General features: G+C 34.8%; 2 protein-coding genes and 1 non-coding gene across 5 annotated transcripts; 2 read left to right on the top strand and 1 right to left on the bottom strand.

Annotated features, from left to right (window-relative positions):
- Nucleotides 1-3,286: 3,286 nt before the first annotated feature.
- On the top strand, nucleotides 3,287-3,358 carry TRNAP-UGG (transfer RNA proline (anticodon UGG)). Its single transcript has one exon. It is a non-coding gene; the product is annotated as a tRNA-Pro (tRNA).
- A 500-nt stretch (nucleotides 3,359-3,858) lies between these two features.
- Nucleotides 3,859-8,845, top strand: LOC139899351 (uncharacterized). 2 transcript variants are annotated; one of them, XM_071882189.1, is made up of 7 exons: nucleotides 3,859-4,080; nucleotides 4,631-6,327; nucleotides 6,505-6,774; nucleotides 7,275-7,355; nucleotides 7,685-7,784; nucleotides 7,880-7,946; nucleotides 8,422-8,845. In XM_071882189.1, the coding sequence occupies exons 1-7, from the start codon at nucleotides 3,897-3,899 to the stop codon at nucleotides 8,507-8,509; spliced, it is 2,487 nt and encodes an 828-aa protein (XP_071738290.1). In that variant the 5' UTR covers nucleotides 3,859-3,896; the 3' UTR covers nucleotides 8,510-8,845. The 2 variants fall into 2 exon arrangements, with proteins under 2 accessions (XP_071738290.1, XP_071738291.1); XM_071882190.1 differs by lacking the exon at nucleotides 7,275-7,355.
- Nucleotides 8,846-9,690: 845 nt separating this feature from the next.
- On the bottom strand, nucleotides 9,691-12,778 carry LOC139899350 (U1 small nuclear ribonucleoprotein C-like). 2 transcript variants are annotated; one of them, XM_071882187.1, is made up of 6 exons: nucleotides 12,688-12,778; nucleotides 12,374-12,412; nucleotides 12,237-12,279; nucleotides 11,546-11,587; nucleotides 11,222-11,459; nucleotides 9,691-10,238 (listed from the first exon to the last, which is right to left on the bottom strand). In XM_071882187.1, the coding sequence occupies exons 2-6, from the start codon at nucleotides 12,379-12,381 to the stop codon at nucleotides 9,844-9,846; spliced, it is 726 nt and encodes a 241-aa protein (XP_071738288.1). In that variant the 5' UTR covers nucleotides 12,382-12,412; nucleotides 12,688-12,778; the 3' UTR covers nucleotides 9,691-9,843. The 2 variants fall into 2 exon arrangements, with proteins under 2 accessions (XP_071738288.1, XP_071738289.1); XM_071882188.1 differs by having other exon boundaries at nucleotides 12,703-12,777.
- Between the last annotated feature and the right edge of the window lie 7,124 nt (nucleotides 12,779-19,902).

Raw genomic sequence — 19,902 nt, 5'->3', positions numbered from 1 at the left:
TCCGTTTCCTTTTTCTTCCTATTTCTATGGTGATCGTGACACTCCTACTGTAGCTGCTATTTGACGAGAGAAAGAAGATTACGAATCGGTGATGATATAGTGGAGGCCGTAGTGAAGGAAAATACGGTGGTGGTTATGAATGTGATCGAAGTTGTGAAGATGAAGATAAACCGAAACCCTTTTGGTTAATTGATGTATTTTAATCAGACGTTTTCATATAATAATTCAAGTAGAATTGAGCTACTTGATTTTGATATTTGGGCTGTTAATGATTTGGATTGTTATTGTTAAATGGGCTTTTGATTAAAAATGAAGTGGGTCTTAGGTAAAACGAATTGTTGGGTTAAATAGATTGGGCTAAGATTTAAAACAGAAAACTACCATCAGAGCATTGGTCAGGAGTGGTGTGTTTGAGCGAGTGGTCTCGGGTTCAATCCTTGCTCGGTGCAACTAATTTTTTTAAGGGCTTTTAAGGTAGCTTTTATTACCAAAATTATTATTATTATTATTATTATTATTATTATTATTATTATTATTATTATTATTATTATTATTATTATTATTATTATTATTATTATTATCATTTTCATTATGGTTATTATTATTATTATTGTTGTTGTTAATATTATTATTGTTATTATTAGTTAGTGTTAATGCTACTAGTATTATAATTATTAAAAGTATCATAATTAGTATTGTTAACATAGCTACAAGTATTATGACTATTATTATTAATATCACTACTAATATATGTATTGTTATTATTAACATATTTAGGATTATTATTATTATCATTAATATGAAACAATAAAATTTATTATTATTATTATTATTTTTCTTTAATTAGAATCATTTTTACAATTATTAGTATTATTATTAACAATATCATTATTATTAGTATAATCATTATTAATAAGGTTATTATTATTAGTAACTCACTGATATCAAAAATTATCATTTTTTTATCTTATCATATATATTAAAAATTATCAATTTTAAATTATTATTACTATCATTATTATAATTATCATCTTTATCATTATCAGAATTATCAGAATTATTACAAATATATATATATATATATATATATATATATATATATATATATATATATATATATATATATATATATTATCACTATATTGTTCTTATTAAAATGATATTAACTAAGTTATATAAATTAAGTATATTAAATTTATCTATATCTATATCTATATAACATATAATACAACAAGTATATTATTATTAATAATATATATAAATTTACTCGACTACGATTATATATTTTAATATATATAATTGATATAGGTTCGTGAATCTGAGGCCAACCCTGCATTGTTCAGTTTCGTCGTATGAATATTTTTACTACAAAATATTGGATTGTGAGTTCATTTGATTCCCTTTTACTCTTTACATTTTTGGGACTGAGAATACATGCGCTGTTTTTTATAACTGCTTTATTAAATGCTTTTGAAATATATTTTGAACTGCGAATACATGAAATGTTTTTATAAATGTTTGACGAGATAGACACAAGCAAAATATTCCTCGAATGAATTATTATGCAGACAGAAGTTCTGCGGATTATTATTGAATTATGTGGACATGATAATTGCCACCATTGAATTATGTGGACATGATAATTGCCACCATTGAATTATGTGGACATGATAATTGCCACCAGTTGATATGAAAGTTATATATCGAGAGAATGATTTTATACACAGATTTTGTGTATGTTATTTTTGTGCACAAGATATGTGTACGGTTACTATGATTTATGAAAATGATTTCGTACATGAGAAAGATGTACTGTATTTAAAAGATATAGCATGTACATTACAGGTGGGTATAGGATTCGGGCCCATTTGTACCATGCAACATTTAAATCTTGTGGTCTATTAAAATGATGAATTTTATTGTTTTATGATAAACCTATGAACTCACCAACCTTTTGGTTGACACTTGAAAGCATGTTTATTCTCAGGTATGAAAGAAATCTTCCGCTGTGCATTTGCTCATTTTAAGGACATTACTTGGAGTCAATCATCGCTCTGGGATCAAATGTTGATGACTTCGTCCAGATGGATTAGGACGGGGCATTTCATGATCAACTTGTTCAAAGATAAGATTGAGGGGGGGGGGGGGGGTGTTGAATTATGTTATTTTTTATATTCAATCTTATCTTTTTATCTAACTTAATTTGTTTTATTTTTTAGTTTATAAAGTGTTGTTGATGTTGAGGGACTACTGTGTCATTTCTTCACAGTTGTTGTAGAGATTAGAAGTGCAAGGACTTGCTGGTACTTTATTGAAAGTTGCTGCTATATAAAGAAGGCTACAGTGCAGTCTAGGGTTGTTGATTCTGCTGCTCGTTCTACTCACAAACCATAATTTCATTAATCATCAATCTATTCTTGATCCAGTGTTTCTATATTAGATTTATGTATTTGTTCATCACTTTGGTGAACAAATTTGGTATTGTTTAGTCTTATAATTACAATCATATCGATTGTAATTTTGGTTTTGTTTCTGTAATCAGATTTTGTGTATTTTGGAGATTATTTTGTATTCGATTTGCTATTTTCTACACCATTCATCGCATAGTTACACAGAGGTAACTCATCTTGTAATAAATTCGATTGATTTAGTACGTTTATGTCGTTGTTTGAACCTACAGGGCAAAAAAAGCGTGTCAAATCTATGTATCATACGAGGTCATCGTCTCTAACATTATTGTTGGGTGACTATGATCACCTAGCGTATATTGCCCTTTCCAAACAATTGGTCAATTTCTCCAACCCAATGCATACAATCGTTACTTCGAGCATCCTCTGAAAACCAAGTATTTCTTCGTGTTTTGAAATTAAACGTAGGACATATTGTACATTTGGCGTTCTAATCTACTCGGTTGAATATAAGTGTAACACACTTTTGCAAAAGGTGTCCAAACATTTATAAGATGTTGTTTCACCCATATGTAAATATTCATCAAATATATTGGGTGGAACACCGTACGCTAATTGCCGTACAACGAAAGTGCACTTTTAAAAAATAAAACCATAGAAACCGGTTATGCGTATAAATTGATTGAACGAAAGGGGTGAGGGTTAACAAAGGTGAAAGGGGTAAACAACAAGTAGATCCGGTGGCGAATGTAAAAAGAAAATGGGTTTGAGAAAAAAAAAACGAAAAAAAACTTGTATAGCTGTGTTGCAATGAGTGTCATCTACCTTTAGAAGAATTATAGAGTTATAAGTATCAAATTAATCAACTTTAAATGTGTGGGCATTTGGTCTAGTGGTATGATTCTCGCTTTGGGTGCGAGAGGTCCCGAGTTCGATTCTCGGAATGCCCCTTTTTCATTTTTGTTCGAACCCTAATTCCCAATTTTCCCTCCAAAACCACCACTTTCTTCACATCAATATTCCTCCAAACGTACGCACACTCAAATTCACCCGCTGATAATCTCTTCATTCACCACAATTTCTCGCTTGATCTCATGTAATGTTCCTTAAATCCTCCTGTTTTTTTCACAAATTACGTTTCATTTTTTTTACTAATTACTCAAATACTCATCATTATCTTACTTTAATCTTATGTCATGTGCAGATATAATACATAATACTATATGTTTTGCTGTATCTGATTGCTTTTTCTGTTACAGATGTTTGGTATGAGTTGAAAATAACTACTTAGGGTTTTTATTTTGCACTTAGGGTTAGTTAATGGCGGCAGTTAACGATCATCAACCTGGTACACTATCTTCTCTTCACGTTATTTTATCTGTGTGGTTTAATAATTTGTTAGGTGTAATATGATTGTATCTATACTTTTTTGAATCAACAGGACATAAGGTCGATGTTATTGATGAGGATTTCGACGATACCGAAGAAATGGAAAGCGGAATTATGGAAAGTGAATTTGTGGATTTGGATGCTGATACAGAAGAGCTTGATATTCCGAATTTCGTCGATGATTTGAAAGCTTTGATGGTTGATGACAGTGAAGATGAAGTTGTGTTGGATAGTGATGATGATGATGGTATATTTAACTATCAAAAAGAGGGGAAAGTTAGAGGTAATAATTTCATTATTTTCATGATTAACTGCTTGTGATTGTTCTTCTAACTGCTGCTGATATGATAAGATGTGGTTATGAGGGTTTCATCGATATAAAATATGATGGATCGTTATTATAACCAGAATTCATGACAAGTATTGTGTTTCTTTATCTATATATTTTTGCTGTTATTATAACATACAGGTTAATAAGGGCACATGTGAACTATTGCAATATTTCATGATTAGAATTTAGAAGCATGATTGCAATCTATTGTGTCCTCAGAATGCTATATGCGTATAATTTGTTTAGCAATCATTTTGTGCATGCTATGAGTAAAGGTAAATCGCTCAGGCTTTATAGTTTCTCACTTTCTTGTTACCTTGTCTGCTGAAATAATGTTTTCATGGTAGTCCTGAAGATGCACTTACATTTCGTATTATAGTTTTGTTCTGTACTTTTCAACATTGCTCAAACGTTTAGTTTGCCCTTTATCTAGTTCGATCTGATAATATGTGTATGACAAGTTGTTGTTTTTTACCCATTTACAACTGTACTCATATATCAGGAAGCTTATGGAGACGTGCTAGTGCAGTTGATGCACGATCAACTGAGGTCTGGTCTTCTGAAGGAAGCAATTTGACTGATAAAAAATCTGATAGTTGTCCCATTATTGTACCTGCTGACACTCGTTTACAAGAAACGCGTATTGCAAGGTCAAAAGAGAGAAACTTTTCATATAATGAAAATGTACCTAGGGTTGACCCGGATCAGTTTAATAAGAACTGCAATAAAGTTGAAGGAGATGAGTTTGTTATTTTCAAGGCTCAATTTGAGAATGAAAATGGAGCATATGATGAATCTCAAGAACCTGGTGAATCATCACAAGCTAATGCATTGGAATTTGTGGATCGTTATCTGTCAGTTAGTGTTGTTAATTCATCTCCAGAAGCAATGAATTTGAAAGTTCGTGGGCTAAGATCACCTCTTTCGTCATGTGCGAAGGGTTCCAAAAATTTGGCAGTGAAAACGAACCTTTTGTCCAATATTGGTATTTCAACCTTCGATTGGGATGATAACCAGCTTCATAATGGAAGAGAGTTATTTCTAAAGAAGAAACAAGAACTCGATGTACAAAGAGAGAAACGTTTGGATGAAAGAAGTGAAGATGGACTACAAGAATTAGCTCTAGTTGATTCAGAAAGAATGTATCGTGTAAATGAGTTTGATGAACAGCTCGGGGAAGAATTACTGAAATACCCTTCTGAAAATGGCAATGTGATAGATGCAGTTAATATGTTTGATGTTGGTTTCGACACCCAAATGGCAGCTGAAGCTATGGAAGCCTTGTTGTATACCCCACCTGTTACTGTTAATGCTGTAAACCAAATGAAGTCGAATATTGATTTACCGAGTACTGTAAACGTAAGAAAAGATTCATCAACTGAAACTATGAAGAAGTTACATTATAAGCCTCTGAAAGTTTATAGGAGAAAGAAACAAAGAAAACATTCTGACAAGGAAGTTAATAACTTTTCACCTATAGCCTGTCGAACTAGACATGGGTCATCAGTAAAACGTTCAAAGAGGACTGAAGATACATGCCAACCAAAAAATATTACACGTGATAAGCTAGATAATGATTATAAAAGAAAACTGGGTGATTTAGATACCGGTTTTTTGTTGGGTAAGCTAAAAGAGGCTACAAAGGATGAAGCCACTTTTGTTCATTGGAAGTGGCCAAAAAAGAGGAGGACATGTAGAACAATGAGACAAAATGCAACGTATACGAGTACTTTGATGTCCCCTGTTGTTGGAGTTGGCAATGGAAATTTATCTGTGGGACCCGGTGAGATAGAAGGGAACTTTAGGGAAGCTTTTTGCATGTCGAATGTCAAGAGGAAAGCACGTTCTGCTTTCGGACACAGGTCAACAGGTGGAAATAAGATTTTGAAAAAGTGGTCTACACAAAAAACTCGTCAATCGTGTTTAGCAGATGTTACCAACACCAATTGTGCTTCGATGAATTATTTACCAGCTTTAGGTGATGAAAAGAAGATGAATGCGTTGGTACCAAATCGAAAGCGTTCAATCAAGAAAAACTCTACCGTTCCCTTTGTAAGGAATGGGCTTACTAGATTGGGATGTGCAGATTCCTTCTCTGGTTTTATATCAAAACACTTGAGAAGACGTAGAAGTAAGGCTGAAATTCGTGTATTGTTCAGTCAAAACCTTGATGTCGATGTGGCTAAGCAGCTGAGAAAGGTTCTCTAAATTATTATAATTGGTTCATGTATCATCATGGTTAGAGGTGGCAATTGGACTAGTTGGGTAATACTTTTAGTAAATGGGTCGCAGTTGCCACCTATATGCCAGCCTTTCCTGTTTTAAGTTGTCTTTGTAAGGGATTATAGTTCATTATTTCTATTTTTGTCTTTGCAGATTATGACCAAATTGGGATTTTCTATAGCAAAAGATTGCTCAGATGCCACACATTTTGTAGTTGATAGATTTGCAAGGACAAAGAAGATGTTAGAAGCAATGGCTTTTGGTAAACCCGTTGTGACACCGTTGTGGCTTGAGAGCTGCGAGCAAGCAGGATATGTAATCGATGAGAAAAATTACCTTCTTAGGGATGCTAAAAAGGAAAAGGAGCTTGGCTTTAGTATGCCTGTTTCATTGTCACGTGCCAAAACACATCAACTTCTTAAGGTAATATGGGTACCTTTTTTAAAAGTAGTTATCTGGTTATCATGACTTTAAGTTGCAATAAATCAATTTTTAGTCTTTGGGTAATATTAATATGTAAAGTAGCAATTTTGCCTAGTTTACTTATGATGGGTCTTATTTGGTGTGCATAATGGGTTTATTGGGTAAGTTAGGAAATAGCCTAAACGTAAATAGGTCAAACACTCGAAAGCTGCACAAAGATTTATTGTAATGCATTAAACCTCAAAAGTTCATATATTATTCATAAAATAAACGGTAAAAAAAGTGTTTTGGTCGACCCAACTCAGCTCGTGTCAACCTTAACCAAAAAATTACATTTTGACACTTTACTTCTGACCTGTCCATTTTGCAACTATTGTCTACACACATACAGGTTGTATATTTGTATGAATCTTCAAATATCTCATAATCTCTATCCACTCCAAACTGTAAATCTGAACACCCTTTTATGCTCATATGATCTGTTTGGTTCTGGCTTCCAGGATCAAAGAGTCTTCATTACCCCAAATGTTGAACCTGACAGAGAAATGATTAAAAGCTTAGTCAGGGCAGTTCATGGCCAGGTGCTATCCTGCTCTTTTTTTTTTTTCTTGTTCATTATATTCTACTATGATCGTCATAAAGCTATCAAAAAACTTTGTTCATCACATCTGGTGATGGCTTTTATACTCATCAGTATTCAGTAGTAGGAGTGACAGTTTTAACCCACTTCATATCGGGTCATATAATAATTTTTAACTTTAGAGATTGGTCATGTGTGTTAAACTGGTTGAAAGTGGCCAAAAACGTTTGTATAATGCATGCATCATCCTTAGTCTCTATACTTTAAACATCTGGAGTTTTATTAATATTTTTTTATAAAAAAAATCCATATTAATAAGATGTTTTTCAGGTCATAGAAGGCGTTCAGCAAGCTAGCATGGAGTCAGATAATTTCATCATATTGTCATGTGAACGAGATTATGAAGCATGTGTTCCATTCTTAGATAAAGGTATCGATAGACCAGTATTTTCATTATGCCCGTTAAAGTTATCACTATTAAAGTAGTACATGGTAAAAAAACATTGAATGTATGTGTACTTGCAGGTGCAGCAGCTTACAGTTCAGAACTCTTACTAAATGGGATCATCATTCAGAAATTAGAATATGCGAGGTAAGTTGAAAAGTACCTAATGTCGAACGTGTGTGAAAAGGCTCATACTACTAATTTATTATTGATTATATTGATTATAATAGATCATAAGACCACTCATATTATTGTTTCTTTTAATCAACCCAATTAATGGGTTCCAGTTACTTGGAAGTAAAGAAAAATAATGCAACACAATTGTATAAACAAATAACTAGAGGTGGTAATTTCAACCTATTGTATATATAAACAGGACGATTTGGGTTTGTTTTTATCTATAAACATGTAAAAATTATAACTTAAAAGCAAGTGGGTCAAACTGACTTAAAGGTACCCAATACATATTGTATAATTTTAAGGCTACAATCTAAATACTAAAAGTTAAGAGTTAATGAAGTAAATTGATTTTTGTTATCATTTTTGACACGCGGACTATTATTGACTAATCAAACATTTATTGTCAGTAACCATATTGAATCTTTTTGACTTTGACTTTCAGGCATCAGCTCTTCAATGGCCATATTATAATGAAGCGTTATGCCAGACAACGACAGAAAGATAGAAGCCAATGTCCTCGTGTTGGTTAGGAACATGAGCTGATCTTTTGTATATCCATTCTCATATTTAGCAATTAGTCAAAATGGCTGTTTTGATACCTGGTCTTTTCATCAGTTTTTTGCCATTTTGTTTCTTATCAAGCAGTTGATAAAATATTATCAATCGCCCCTTTTGAACAATGAATTTGAAATATAATGAAGTGGAATGAGTTTTAGTGAAAAATCTTAAAATAACATCTTCTGGCCTTGTTTGTAAATTGTTTTGTTTAATGCAGGCAAAGATACTACTACTCCATAAATGTTCAGATTAAATTCAGTTTACAAGTGTCTGTAAATAAAAGTTCAAGTTTTTATTTACAAGTTATACTTTTGGAGCCACTAAAGTATATCATTTTGTTTATATAGGTCTAACCACATGATATTTATATTGCTCAATGTATATCAAATTTGGCTCAAAAGTTATCAATAAATGTAAAAGAACGTGTATCATGTATACCTGTATAATTTTTAATTAACATAATTTATAATATTTTAATCTTTTGTTTCATTTCAACATTTTTTTGATTAACTTTTAGTCGGATTAAATATATATATTAAACATACGAACTTATGATTTACGAAATCCTTTTTAAATATAGTTGATGTATGAAGAGAAAAATACCCGTAATACATTTGAGTACAACAACAACAAAACCCAATACTACATAAGTCGTGTATGGAGAGGTGAAATGTAGACAATCATTCCCCTATCCGAGAATAAATACAAGTCATTTCTCCACTCGGAGTGAAAACATTCTAAAAAGTAGAAAAAGTCATCCCTCTCTCTATTTGACAGATAAAGAGATTGCTTCTGAATGGACCTCGGACCAATAAGTAAGAAAAAGTTTTTACAAAGAAAAAAAATATTATTAAAAATAAAATTGAAACGCCATAAAAATGGTAAAATCAAATTTCCATTAATTTCAAACCTACCTAAAAATTTCTAAATTATGGTGGTTTAATGGTTTATTTTTTGAAAAAGTAGAATTTCAAGAGAAAAAAAAAATACTCAATAAATGGGCCATCTCACTTTTTTTCACATAAATTTGCAAGAAATAATCTGTAAAACACCTGCATGTCTAGCATACCTCTCGAAACAAAAATGTTTACACAACATATTCATTAAATCATCCTAATATACTGCAAGGCTAATACAATACAATTCCAGAAGATGAAACAGAAAAAGCAAGATTCAAAATGCCAATATTTCCGATTAAAAAGTACTCATCTTCGTTTCATACGACAGTCGTTAATACAGCAAAACATAAGTGATCATCTATGGATAAAGATTCAGTTCTCAGATACACTGCTATGTAGATAGCTAATTAATTGTCATCGTCTTGAGATTGGGATTGAGCATTAACATTTGAAGTCTCGAAACCTCCTGACGTTTGTGCGGTTGGGTTAGCTTGATACATATGTGGTTGGAACATTGGTGGGCCACCTGATGTAGGTGTTGATGAGCTCCCCGGTGGCATCATTTGGGGGTTCATTGGCATCGGCCTTGGAACACCATTGGGAGCTTGACCCGGCATTGATGGGCCACCTGGCATTGATGGGTTACCCTGACCCGGCACTGATGGGTTACCCTGACCCGGCATTGATGGGTTACCCTGACCCGGAAATGATGGGTGACCCTGACCCGGCATTGATGGGTTACCCTGACCCGGCATTGATGGTGCACCAGGTGGTGCTAACATTTGAGGCATCCCAGGGTATCCTGATAATTAACAAACAGAACACTTGAGAAGAGGTTCATAGCAACAGGTATAACCAAAATAAATACTTACACACAAAGGATTATATGGGAAAACAGATAGCCCAAATTTTATCAGATGCTTCATTATTGACACCCAACTTTTTTTTTTTTTGATAGATTAAAGGTATGCAACTACTTTACATACAAAAAAGATTTCTTTGTATCAATTTCAAAACTCAGTACTGAGTATTAAAGTTTTTTTATGTTATAGAGGCTCTTTTTTGGTTCGTAATGCTTGAATAAGTAAAACAATCCCTTTTTGATCATAGTTAAGTTAAAATGTCTTCCCTATTCGGGTTACCAGGGAGGGCACGTATTTCTCTAACTGTTATGTACACGGCCTATCTGTTTCCAGTACGTGACCGTTTCCCAAACCTTCCCTTTTTGATCATAGAAAACAAAAAAACAAAAAAATTTAGTAGTACAACCGTTCAGAGAGCAGTTCTTTGATGTCGCGAAGCTATAAAAGGTCAAAAGACCCCTTTTTTACTTGAAAAAAATTAGATGCCTTTAAGGCTTTAATTAATCAAAATACAGTTCACCAAAATGAGCAATTTGCTAAAGTTGGCTATACTAGTGCATGCCATTTGTCCTATTTTACTACACAAAATGTCCTAAATCAACATAATCAATAACTTTGATTGTTATCAAGACACGGTAACTTTATATATCACACTTAAATCTGATTAATATATAATATGAATAAAACTGTTAGCACAAACAGTGTTTTAGCTCAGCCACTCAACCCAACCCATTCTGAACTATCCAGACATGGTCCTATACACAGTTAAGAGGTATCCAATGATTTAGTTAAATTACTATCAATCACAATAATCACACTTAGTGTCTGGCAGAAGTTCATTATGATGCTGTTCTTTTTATAAATTAGTATCTGAAGATTCAAGAAGCATGTGAACGTTACTTTAAAAAACCTAATTATTTACCAGGCATAGGTGGTCTTGGCAAAGAAATTGGTGGTCTCATTCCAGGCATTAACGCTGGATTCATTCCCGGCATCATCATCGGATTAGGTAGAACGGGAGGACGAGGCCTCAAAGGATTGTAAGCAGCGCCAAATTGTTGAAATGCCGCAGCTTGACCAAGATGTTCTTTGACCTTTTGGTCAATTAGATATTGATTTTGTTGTGCTTCGTATTGTTGATAGTAGGTCCGAACATTTCCCTGTACCAGATTTACTCATTTACTGTCAAAATCTCGATCAAAACGATGTTAATATGTATTATCAGATAATAAGCAGTGTTAGTTACCTTGTGTTTGTAACCAGCATTGTGCTGCTTCCTTACAGATGGCTGGGGAAAGAAATGACAAAAAAGGGTTGAGTTACAAAATAGATTAGGATGATAACTTAGCTAAAAATAAATCTTTTGTAGATGATAATCATACTTCTAACATTTTATCATAAGTTAAGAATCTAAGTTTCATCTATATACATAAGCATCGTGTAACAAAAGGAAGCTATGTTTCAACTCCATCCCTTATGTCAAGAATAATTCCATGTAATAATGGAATTCATTAATTCAAACCAAACTACATAAGTGTTTGTTCCTTGTAAAATAGCAAATAACCGATATTCACGAGAGTGTTTGGACCTACATATCTTCCGTAAAATATTGGCAACGAAAGAATAAGAACTTAATACGGAGTAATAGAAATCCTAAGCACCTCCTTAAAGCCCCAAATTATCAAAACTATAATTGTAACGACCCCAAAACTAATGTAATGGACTAACCAGATATCTACAGGTTTCAACTAAAAACCATGGCGGGAGATATTATTTAACCACTGCTCTAAGCTTATAAAAGACTTAAATTTTCATTCTTAATCCGATGTGAGATGGGTTGTTACATTAATTCTCATTAATTGATTACATATGTAGCATTACACTACAGCTTAACCAAATAATAACAAATAAAAGGAAGCAAAAGAAAGAACACTTACAGAATCATGTGTTAAGTAAGTGTCACAGTAATCACAATAGTACCTACAATTTCAACCAAAAAAAAAAAAATCATAATTCAATAACATAAATCAAATTCAACACTATCAATAAAATGCATTTCTTTTGAAAATCTCACCGAGGCATTGTGTCGTATAACTGTTGAGTAATATATAACCTGTTAAAATTTCACATAAAAAAAAAAAAAACAAAATTAGTTATAAATACTCATTTGTGTTACCTGTATTCATTATCATATGTAGAAACAAACACTAACCTCAAATAAAAACTAATTAATTTAATTTAAAAGATTATAATAAAAAAAAATCATAATTTTTCATCCGACGACGGATCGCATAAAGGTTGAAAATTTAGATTAATTACGAACGATATTAGGCTTATAAACAGAATAAATTACGAAAAATTTCATATATTGTAATGAAACGGACTTACGAGATGATAAACAACCTGATTGTCTGAGAACAGAAACAAAAGGTGAAACCCTAGCTTTTGAGCAAGAGGGGTGACGAAGGGGAAGCTGTTGTCTAAATTTGTGACTAGAGGTATATGAATTGTTTATACTTTATATAGTATCTTTTAAAGGTTTATAATGTTGACCCTCTGAGTTCAAAAGTTGAACACTTTATACCCACATAGTTTGGTCGATCATGAGGCCAAATGTGAATTAAATAATTGATGTTCGATAAAACCTAAAATGGTGGTTTGGTGGTAAGATGTTTGAAAAGTTTCAAATGAACTCAAGTTTAATTCCCACATGCTACACTTTGGAGGGCTTGCCTTTCAGAAAATAAAAAATAAAAATAATAATTGATGTTCGATTCATAAAATATGCATATGATCCGATCCAATAAATATATATATATATATATATATATATATATATATATATATATATATATATATATATATATATGAATGATAAGCGGATATAAATAATATGAACAATGTAAAAAATTAATGAAACAATGATGAATGACAAACTCATATGATATAAATATATAAATAAAAGTTAAATAAAATAGTATGATGTGTTTTTGTAAATACATCTAGATATTAATGGAGTTGATTAGTCATTCATTGTGTTGATGGGTGGAAACTATTAAGGCTATTCATGGTGATGATGGGATGATACATGGCAATGGGAGATCAAGAAGTGGATTATGGAGTAATATTTTATACGATTTTGTTCAACTTCAAAGTAAACTGTGTTTATTTAGTTATATCTTATTCGTTTTAATATGGGCAATGGGGGAACAATCAAATTTTGAAAAGATTGTTGGTTTGGTGAAATCCCTCTTATGTCCACGTATAGACATTTATATGACTTAGATGTTAATGGTGATTGCTCCTAGGCGAATAGGTTTAACGAAACATGGGCATGGGAGTTGAATATTTTTGGATGATATGAAGTACTGTAATAATGTCTTATTCGCTAGTTCCTCTATGAGAAAATCAGAGTTATTGTTTCTATTCATTATGTCTTATTATGATCTTAAAAATAGAGATTAGGGGCGGAACATACACATGTAAGAGAGGAAGGGTCATTCGTCCCACCTAGGATTTAGCTTATTGTTATCAGTTTATATCACTTAGGGCTTAAAAACTACTTATAGCCTCTTTCAAATATTAAAGTAAATACTAGATAGTCCTTTGAAAAACCTTAACGCGAAACTACAAAAGCCCAAAATTCAATGGGGGTTTATTCTTCCAAACTTTATTAATTTTCTTAACTTCTCTTAACAACTAGACTAGTTCATTTTTATCTAGTTTTTAGTTATTTTGGTGTATAAAATTGTTAATGGTACATGCTATCTTTTTATTTTTAGACCACTACATCAACAATAATTTTTTAATATTGATCCGAAACAGACTAACTAGCACTCTAGAATGGTACTTTGCTACTTAGTTTAGTTGTGAACTGTGTAATCACTAAAGTGTCAATAATAAATTATAGCCTTTAACAAAGTATTAAAAAACAAAAATCAACATGACTTGAATCAAATGTTTAACTGAAAAGTTATGACAGTTTTAAATAGTACACATTATACGTTGATGATTTTTAATAAAATAGGTTGTCGTTAATAAGCCTAAGTGCAAAGATAATTTGGGTGAAGGTGGGGGGTGACTAGATGTTCGCACTCCGGTCCGGATACCGTGAATAATTCAGTCAGGATCTCTAAGGGGTGGCGGACAGCTAGTCGATGTATAAGCGAACTCGACTCGGTTTGGAACCGAGTACTGAGTTGATAAGCGAGTGATGAGGGGATACTTCTAGAGAGAGAAAGTATCTTAGCTCATTATTAGTGATAGTCCGAAATGTACAAGTTGCATGTTGACGGTCTCACGTGCGTACGATGTTGGGTGACGGCTCACGCATACGTCCTGTCAGATGCTTGGTCTTATGTGCACGCAGTACCTATAGGCGGGCTTACGTGTATTTACTGCCGGTTAGCGGGCTTATGTCAATACAACGCCTTCGTCCAGGTCTGTTGACGGGTCATGGACCATAATTCTGGTCTTACAAACGGCTAGGTTGATGACGTTGTGTAAACGCCCTCTAACTTCTATCTGTCGTGAGTAGTATACTTGTGTGATTTACGTCTAACGGATTGAGGTATTCGTTATGCGTATCATTAAACTCCAACAATCTCTCACTTGAAGGAGTATTTAAACAAATCCAATATTCGTCAACCCATTAACCAAACAATTTAACAAAGAACGTTCAACCACCATTTATACTGCCATACTCTATATGAGACACGCACACTCAACGCATACTTCGGATGAGTAGACTTTCGATACAAGGTCTTCAACACTACTTGTTAGAATCGATATATCAACCCTCTAACTCATTAGTCGGTCGTCTTCTCTCGTCAATTCATGAGAAGACATTTGAGGGTATACAAAATCTTGTAACAACCCAACCCATTTTTCAACCGTAAACAGCAAAACAAATTTATTTATTTTTTAAAGAGGGGTGCGCGGCGCACAACACCCCTTGTGCGTGGCGCGCACAAGCCGCTTTAGCTTCTGTCCGGATTTCGCATTTTTCATTTAATGATCTCATACTTCCCGACATATTTAGAGGAAACGCTTTTCACAACACGTTATAATATGTAAAACTAACACATTCCAATAATAAAAGAAGTTTTACGACACCGGACCCACATATGCCGAATTACGAGTTTCGTACAAAAATACAAGTATCGACCATAAGAGTTTAAATTCCAAACGACACCTAGAGCATGGTGTTTGGGGTTAAACTACCCACATCTTGGTCAACTTTCAAAACTAATCTTCCCAAAAGCGTCCCCTATCCAAAACAAAGCGGGAGGCCTCTAATCCAAACGAACGCCCTTAACCTTGTCCACGCCGGAGCCTAAAAAGAGTAAACAACGAGAGGGTAAGCAAAACGTTTAGTGAATGCAATAATTATACACATGCATATATAATATACCTACTTGCATACACTTACTCACATACCGCATACATGCTAGCAATATAATTAGCCTACCAACTCAAGTACGAAGCTAAAAATCTCCAATACCGCAACTAGCATAATCAATAGCATATAATCGACATAATACAAATATGCTGCAATATAACACACAACCATGGTTAACCATACTCGCGTCATGGTGCTACCGGCTCTTTGGTTCACACCATACGCATTGGTTATGACGCTACCGGCTCTTTGGTTCACGTCACAACCCGAGTCATACTCGCGCTAGTGCTACCGGCTCTTTGGTTCACACTACAACACACGTACTACGATGCTACCGGCTCTTTGGTTCACATCATAGCACAATCGCACATACTATGGCACTACCGGCTCTTTGATTCATACCATAGCATACAAATAAATACATTATATACATACGCATATAATTATTCCACTCACCTTGTATCCAAAACGAAGGTAAGCCCACAAGCTCTTCAACCGTCAACGAAATCACCTATGATATTAACATAAAATCAACACTTGTCTAAATGGGACCTTTAACCCGCCCAAATAGACCGCTTAGTGTAAGTGTTCACCCTTTGTTCTCATAATACCAATCATAGGCCCAAACTTACCAACAATCACTAAAGCTAGTGACCATGGCGTTAAATCACCCTACTATACACCACTAGGTCATTCAAAACCCTTTTGACCCATTTCGAAGTCAACGCATCCACTTGGGTCATCCACCACCCAAATACACTCATTTACAAAAACAACAAAGCGTGCTAGTGATTAACTTATCCTTTTAAGTCTCATAATCACCAATTAACATTTTGAAACCCTAGGTTAGTAACTATCAAGTCCTCATGACTCAATCTTACCCAAGAACACCCAAAATCACCAAATATGAGTTTTATGTTCATCACTAATCCAAACCCTAACCCTTAAACAAATTAAAATAAGGAAATCAAAGTTAGGACATACCACCACAATCAAAACGTAGCTAAAGGCTAGATGAACAACTTTAATACTTGAGCTTTAACCCGAATCAAGCTTCTTCCTCTTTGATTTGAGCTTTCTCTCTCTCAAAGGGTTTCTCTCTCAAAAATTGAAGATGGTGTTGGTGGTTGTGTTGAATGTGTTTCAACCACCACAAAACTGGCCATAAATGACCTAAACCCGGCCTCATGTGAAAGGACAATAATGCCCCTCATTAAACTTTAATTTAAAAAGCTGGAATCTATGCACAGGGCTAGTGTGCGGCGCGCACACTTAACCCTGCGCAGGTTCTGGGCATGTTTTTGACTTCTGTTTAAATACACAATGCAGCCCACACTTTATGTACCCTATTTACACTCTGTACAATAATTATTCGGGTCTTACAACTCTCCCCCACTTGAATCGGAGCGCGTCCTCGCGATCCAAGCTGCATGACAAGTGGGAAGATACACCAACACAAACTCTTCGGGCTCCCACGTAAACTCGGAACCTTTACTACGACGCCATTGAACTTTATAAGTTCTCACCTCTTTATTCCTCAACCTTTTCACCTTTTCATCGAGTATAGCAATTGGCTCCTCAATATACTCTAACTTATTATTTAGCTCAATCTCGTCTAATGGCACCCATGAAGAATCATCCGCAAGACACTTACGAAGATGGGAAACATGAAATGTATTATGGATCCCCGCAAGCTCTTCGGGTAGTTCCAAATGATACGCAACTTCACCAACACGAGCTAAAATTTTAAATGGCCCAATAGACCGAGGAGCTAACTTTCCTCATTTTCGAAATCGAATAATACCCTTCCATGGCGAAACCTTAAGCATCACCATGTCACCTTCTTGGAACTCAATCGGTCGTCTACGCTTATTGGCATACGACTTTTTCCTATCTTGAGCCGCTTTCAAATGAGTCCGAATCATCTCAATCTTACTATTCGTCTCTAAAATCAAATCGGTACTCCCGATTTCCCTTTGCCCCACTTCACCCCAACAAATCGGAGTTCGACACCTACGCCCATAAAGCATCTCATAAGGTGGCATCCCAATACTAGTATGATAACTATTATTGTACGAGAATTTCACCAAAGGCAAGTGCTCATCCTAATTACCACCGAAATCGATAATACACGCCCATAACATATCCTCCAATGTTTGATTCGTACGTTCGGTTTGACCGTCCGTTTGAGGATGGTACGTCGTGCTCAATCTCAATTGTGTACCCATATCTTCATGAAACTTTTTCCAAAACCGAGATGTGAAACGAGTATCCCGATCCGAAACAATAGATATAGGGACCCCGTGTCTCGATATCACCTCCTTGATAAACAACCTTGACAAAGCCTCCGACGATATCGTTTCCCGAATGGGAAGAAACAAAGCACTTTTCGTCAATCGATCAACTATCACCCAAACCGTATCAAATTGGGTCCTCGCCGTCTTTGGGAACTTCGTGATGAAATCCATGGTAATGTGCTCTCATTTCCATTTCAGGATTTCTAACGGTTGTAACATACCATACGGTTTTTGATGCTCGGTCTTAACTTGCAAACACGTGACACATTGTTCAACATACTTTACAACATCACGTTTCATGCCCGGCCACCAATACTCTTTCTTCAAATCAAGATACGTCTTCGTTGCGCCCGGATCAATGGAATACTTTGACTTATGCGCTTCATCAAGTAGCACTCATCGATAATCTCCCATTCTAGGCACCCACACTCTTCCTTGAAAAGACAACAAACCATGCGGACCTAAAGTAATAGACTCCATTTGCCCCACGATTCGTTCCTCATTCTTATTGTTAACAAAAGCTTCAATTTAAATCTCACCGAGCTTTACAAGAAAATCGTTAGTAATAATCATGCGTAACGATCCTACTCGTATCGCCGGATGTTGACTCTTTCGACTCAACGCATTCGTAACCACATTCGCCTTACCCGGATGGTAAAGTATCTCACAATCATAATCCTTTACCACATCCATCCACCTACGTTGATGATAATTTAAATCTCGTTGATCAAAAAGATGTTTCAAACTCTTATGATCCGAATAAATCGTACACTTGACACCATACAAGTAGTGGCGCCAAATTTTCAACGCATGCACCACCGCCGCTAATTCAATATCATGAGTCGGATATCTCTTTTCGTGTTCCTTTAATTGTCGAGAGGCGTAAGCGATGACTTTACCTCTTTGCATTAGAACACACCCGATTCCATTTAATGAGGCATCACAATAAACTGCCATGTCTTCTACGGTTCTACCCCTTCCGGCAATACTAACACCGGAGCTTGACACAACTTTTCTTTTAACAATTGGAAAGCGATCTCTTGCTCATTTTCCCAATTAAATCTTGCGTTCTTTCTCGTCAACTTCGTCAATGGAGAAGCAGTCTTGGAAAAGACTTGGATAAACCGAAGATAATAACCGGCCAACCCGATAAAACTTCGGATTTCCGTAGGCGTAGTCGGTTGTTCCCAACTCTTCACCGTCTCTATCTTTCCCGGATCCACTTGAATACCTTCTTTGTTCACAATGTGGCCAAGGAATTGCACTTCCCTTAGCCAAAATTCACACTTGGAAAGTTAAGCATACAATTTCTCCTTCCGCAACGTCTTCAATACTTCGCGCAAATGACGTTCGTGTTCCTTCATACTCTTAGAATAAACAAGAATGTCGTCGATGAACACAATTACCGACTTGTCCAACATAGGTTGGCACACTCAGTTCATATGATCCATGAATGCCGCCGGTGCATTCGTAAGACCAAAAGGCATTATTACAAATTCAAAATGCCCGTAACGCGTTTGAAAAGCCGTTTTCTCGATATTTTCCTCACGGACCCGCATTTGGTGATAGCTGGACCGTAAGTCAATTTTAGAAAAATAAGTCGCGCCTTGGAGTTGATCAAACAAATCGTCAATCCGAGGCAATGGATAACGATTCTTGATCGTCACTTTATTCAACTCTCGAAAATCGATGCACATCCGCATACTACCATCTTTCTTCTTCACGAATTAAACTGGATCGCCCCATGGCGAAGCACTCGGTCGGATAAAACCCTTTTCAAGCAACTCTTAGGTTTGATTTAACAATTCTTGCATTTCTGTTGGTGCTAAATGATAATGCTAAAAACGATCATATATTTCATAGCATTATCCCTCAAGAAAGACAAGCTTTTAGTTGCAATTGTTC

Source organism: Rutidosis leptorrhynchoides, chromosome 3 (assembly GCF_046630445.1).
Source record: "Rutidosis leptorrhynchoides isolate AG116_Rl617_1_P2 chromosome 3, CSIRO_AGI_Rlap_v1, whole genome shotgun sequence".
NCBI classification, from domain to species: Eukaryota; Viridiplantae; Streptophyta; class Magnoliopsida; order Asterales; family Asteraceae; genus Rutidosis; species Rutidosis leptorrhynchoides.
Note: the sequence above shows the minus strand (reverse complement) of the source record. Positions and strands in the feature narration are given on the sequence as shown.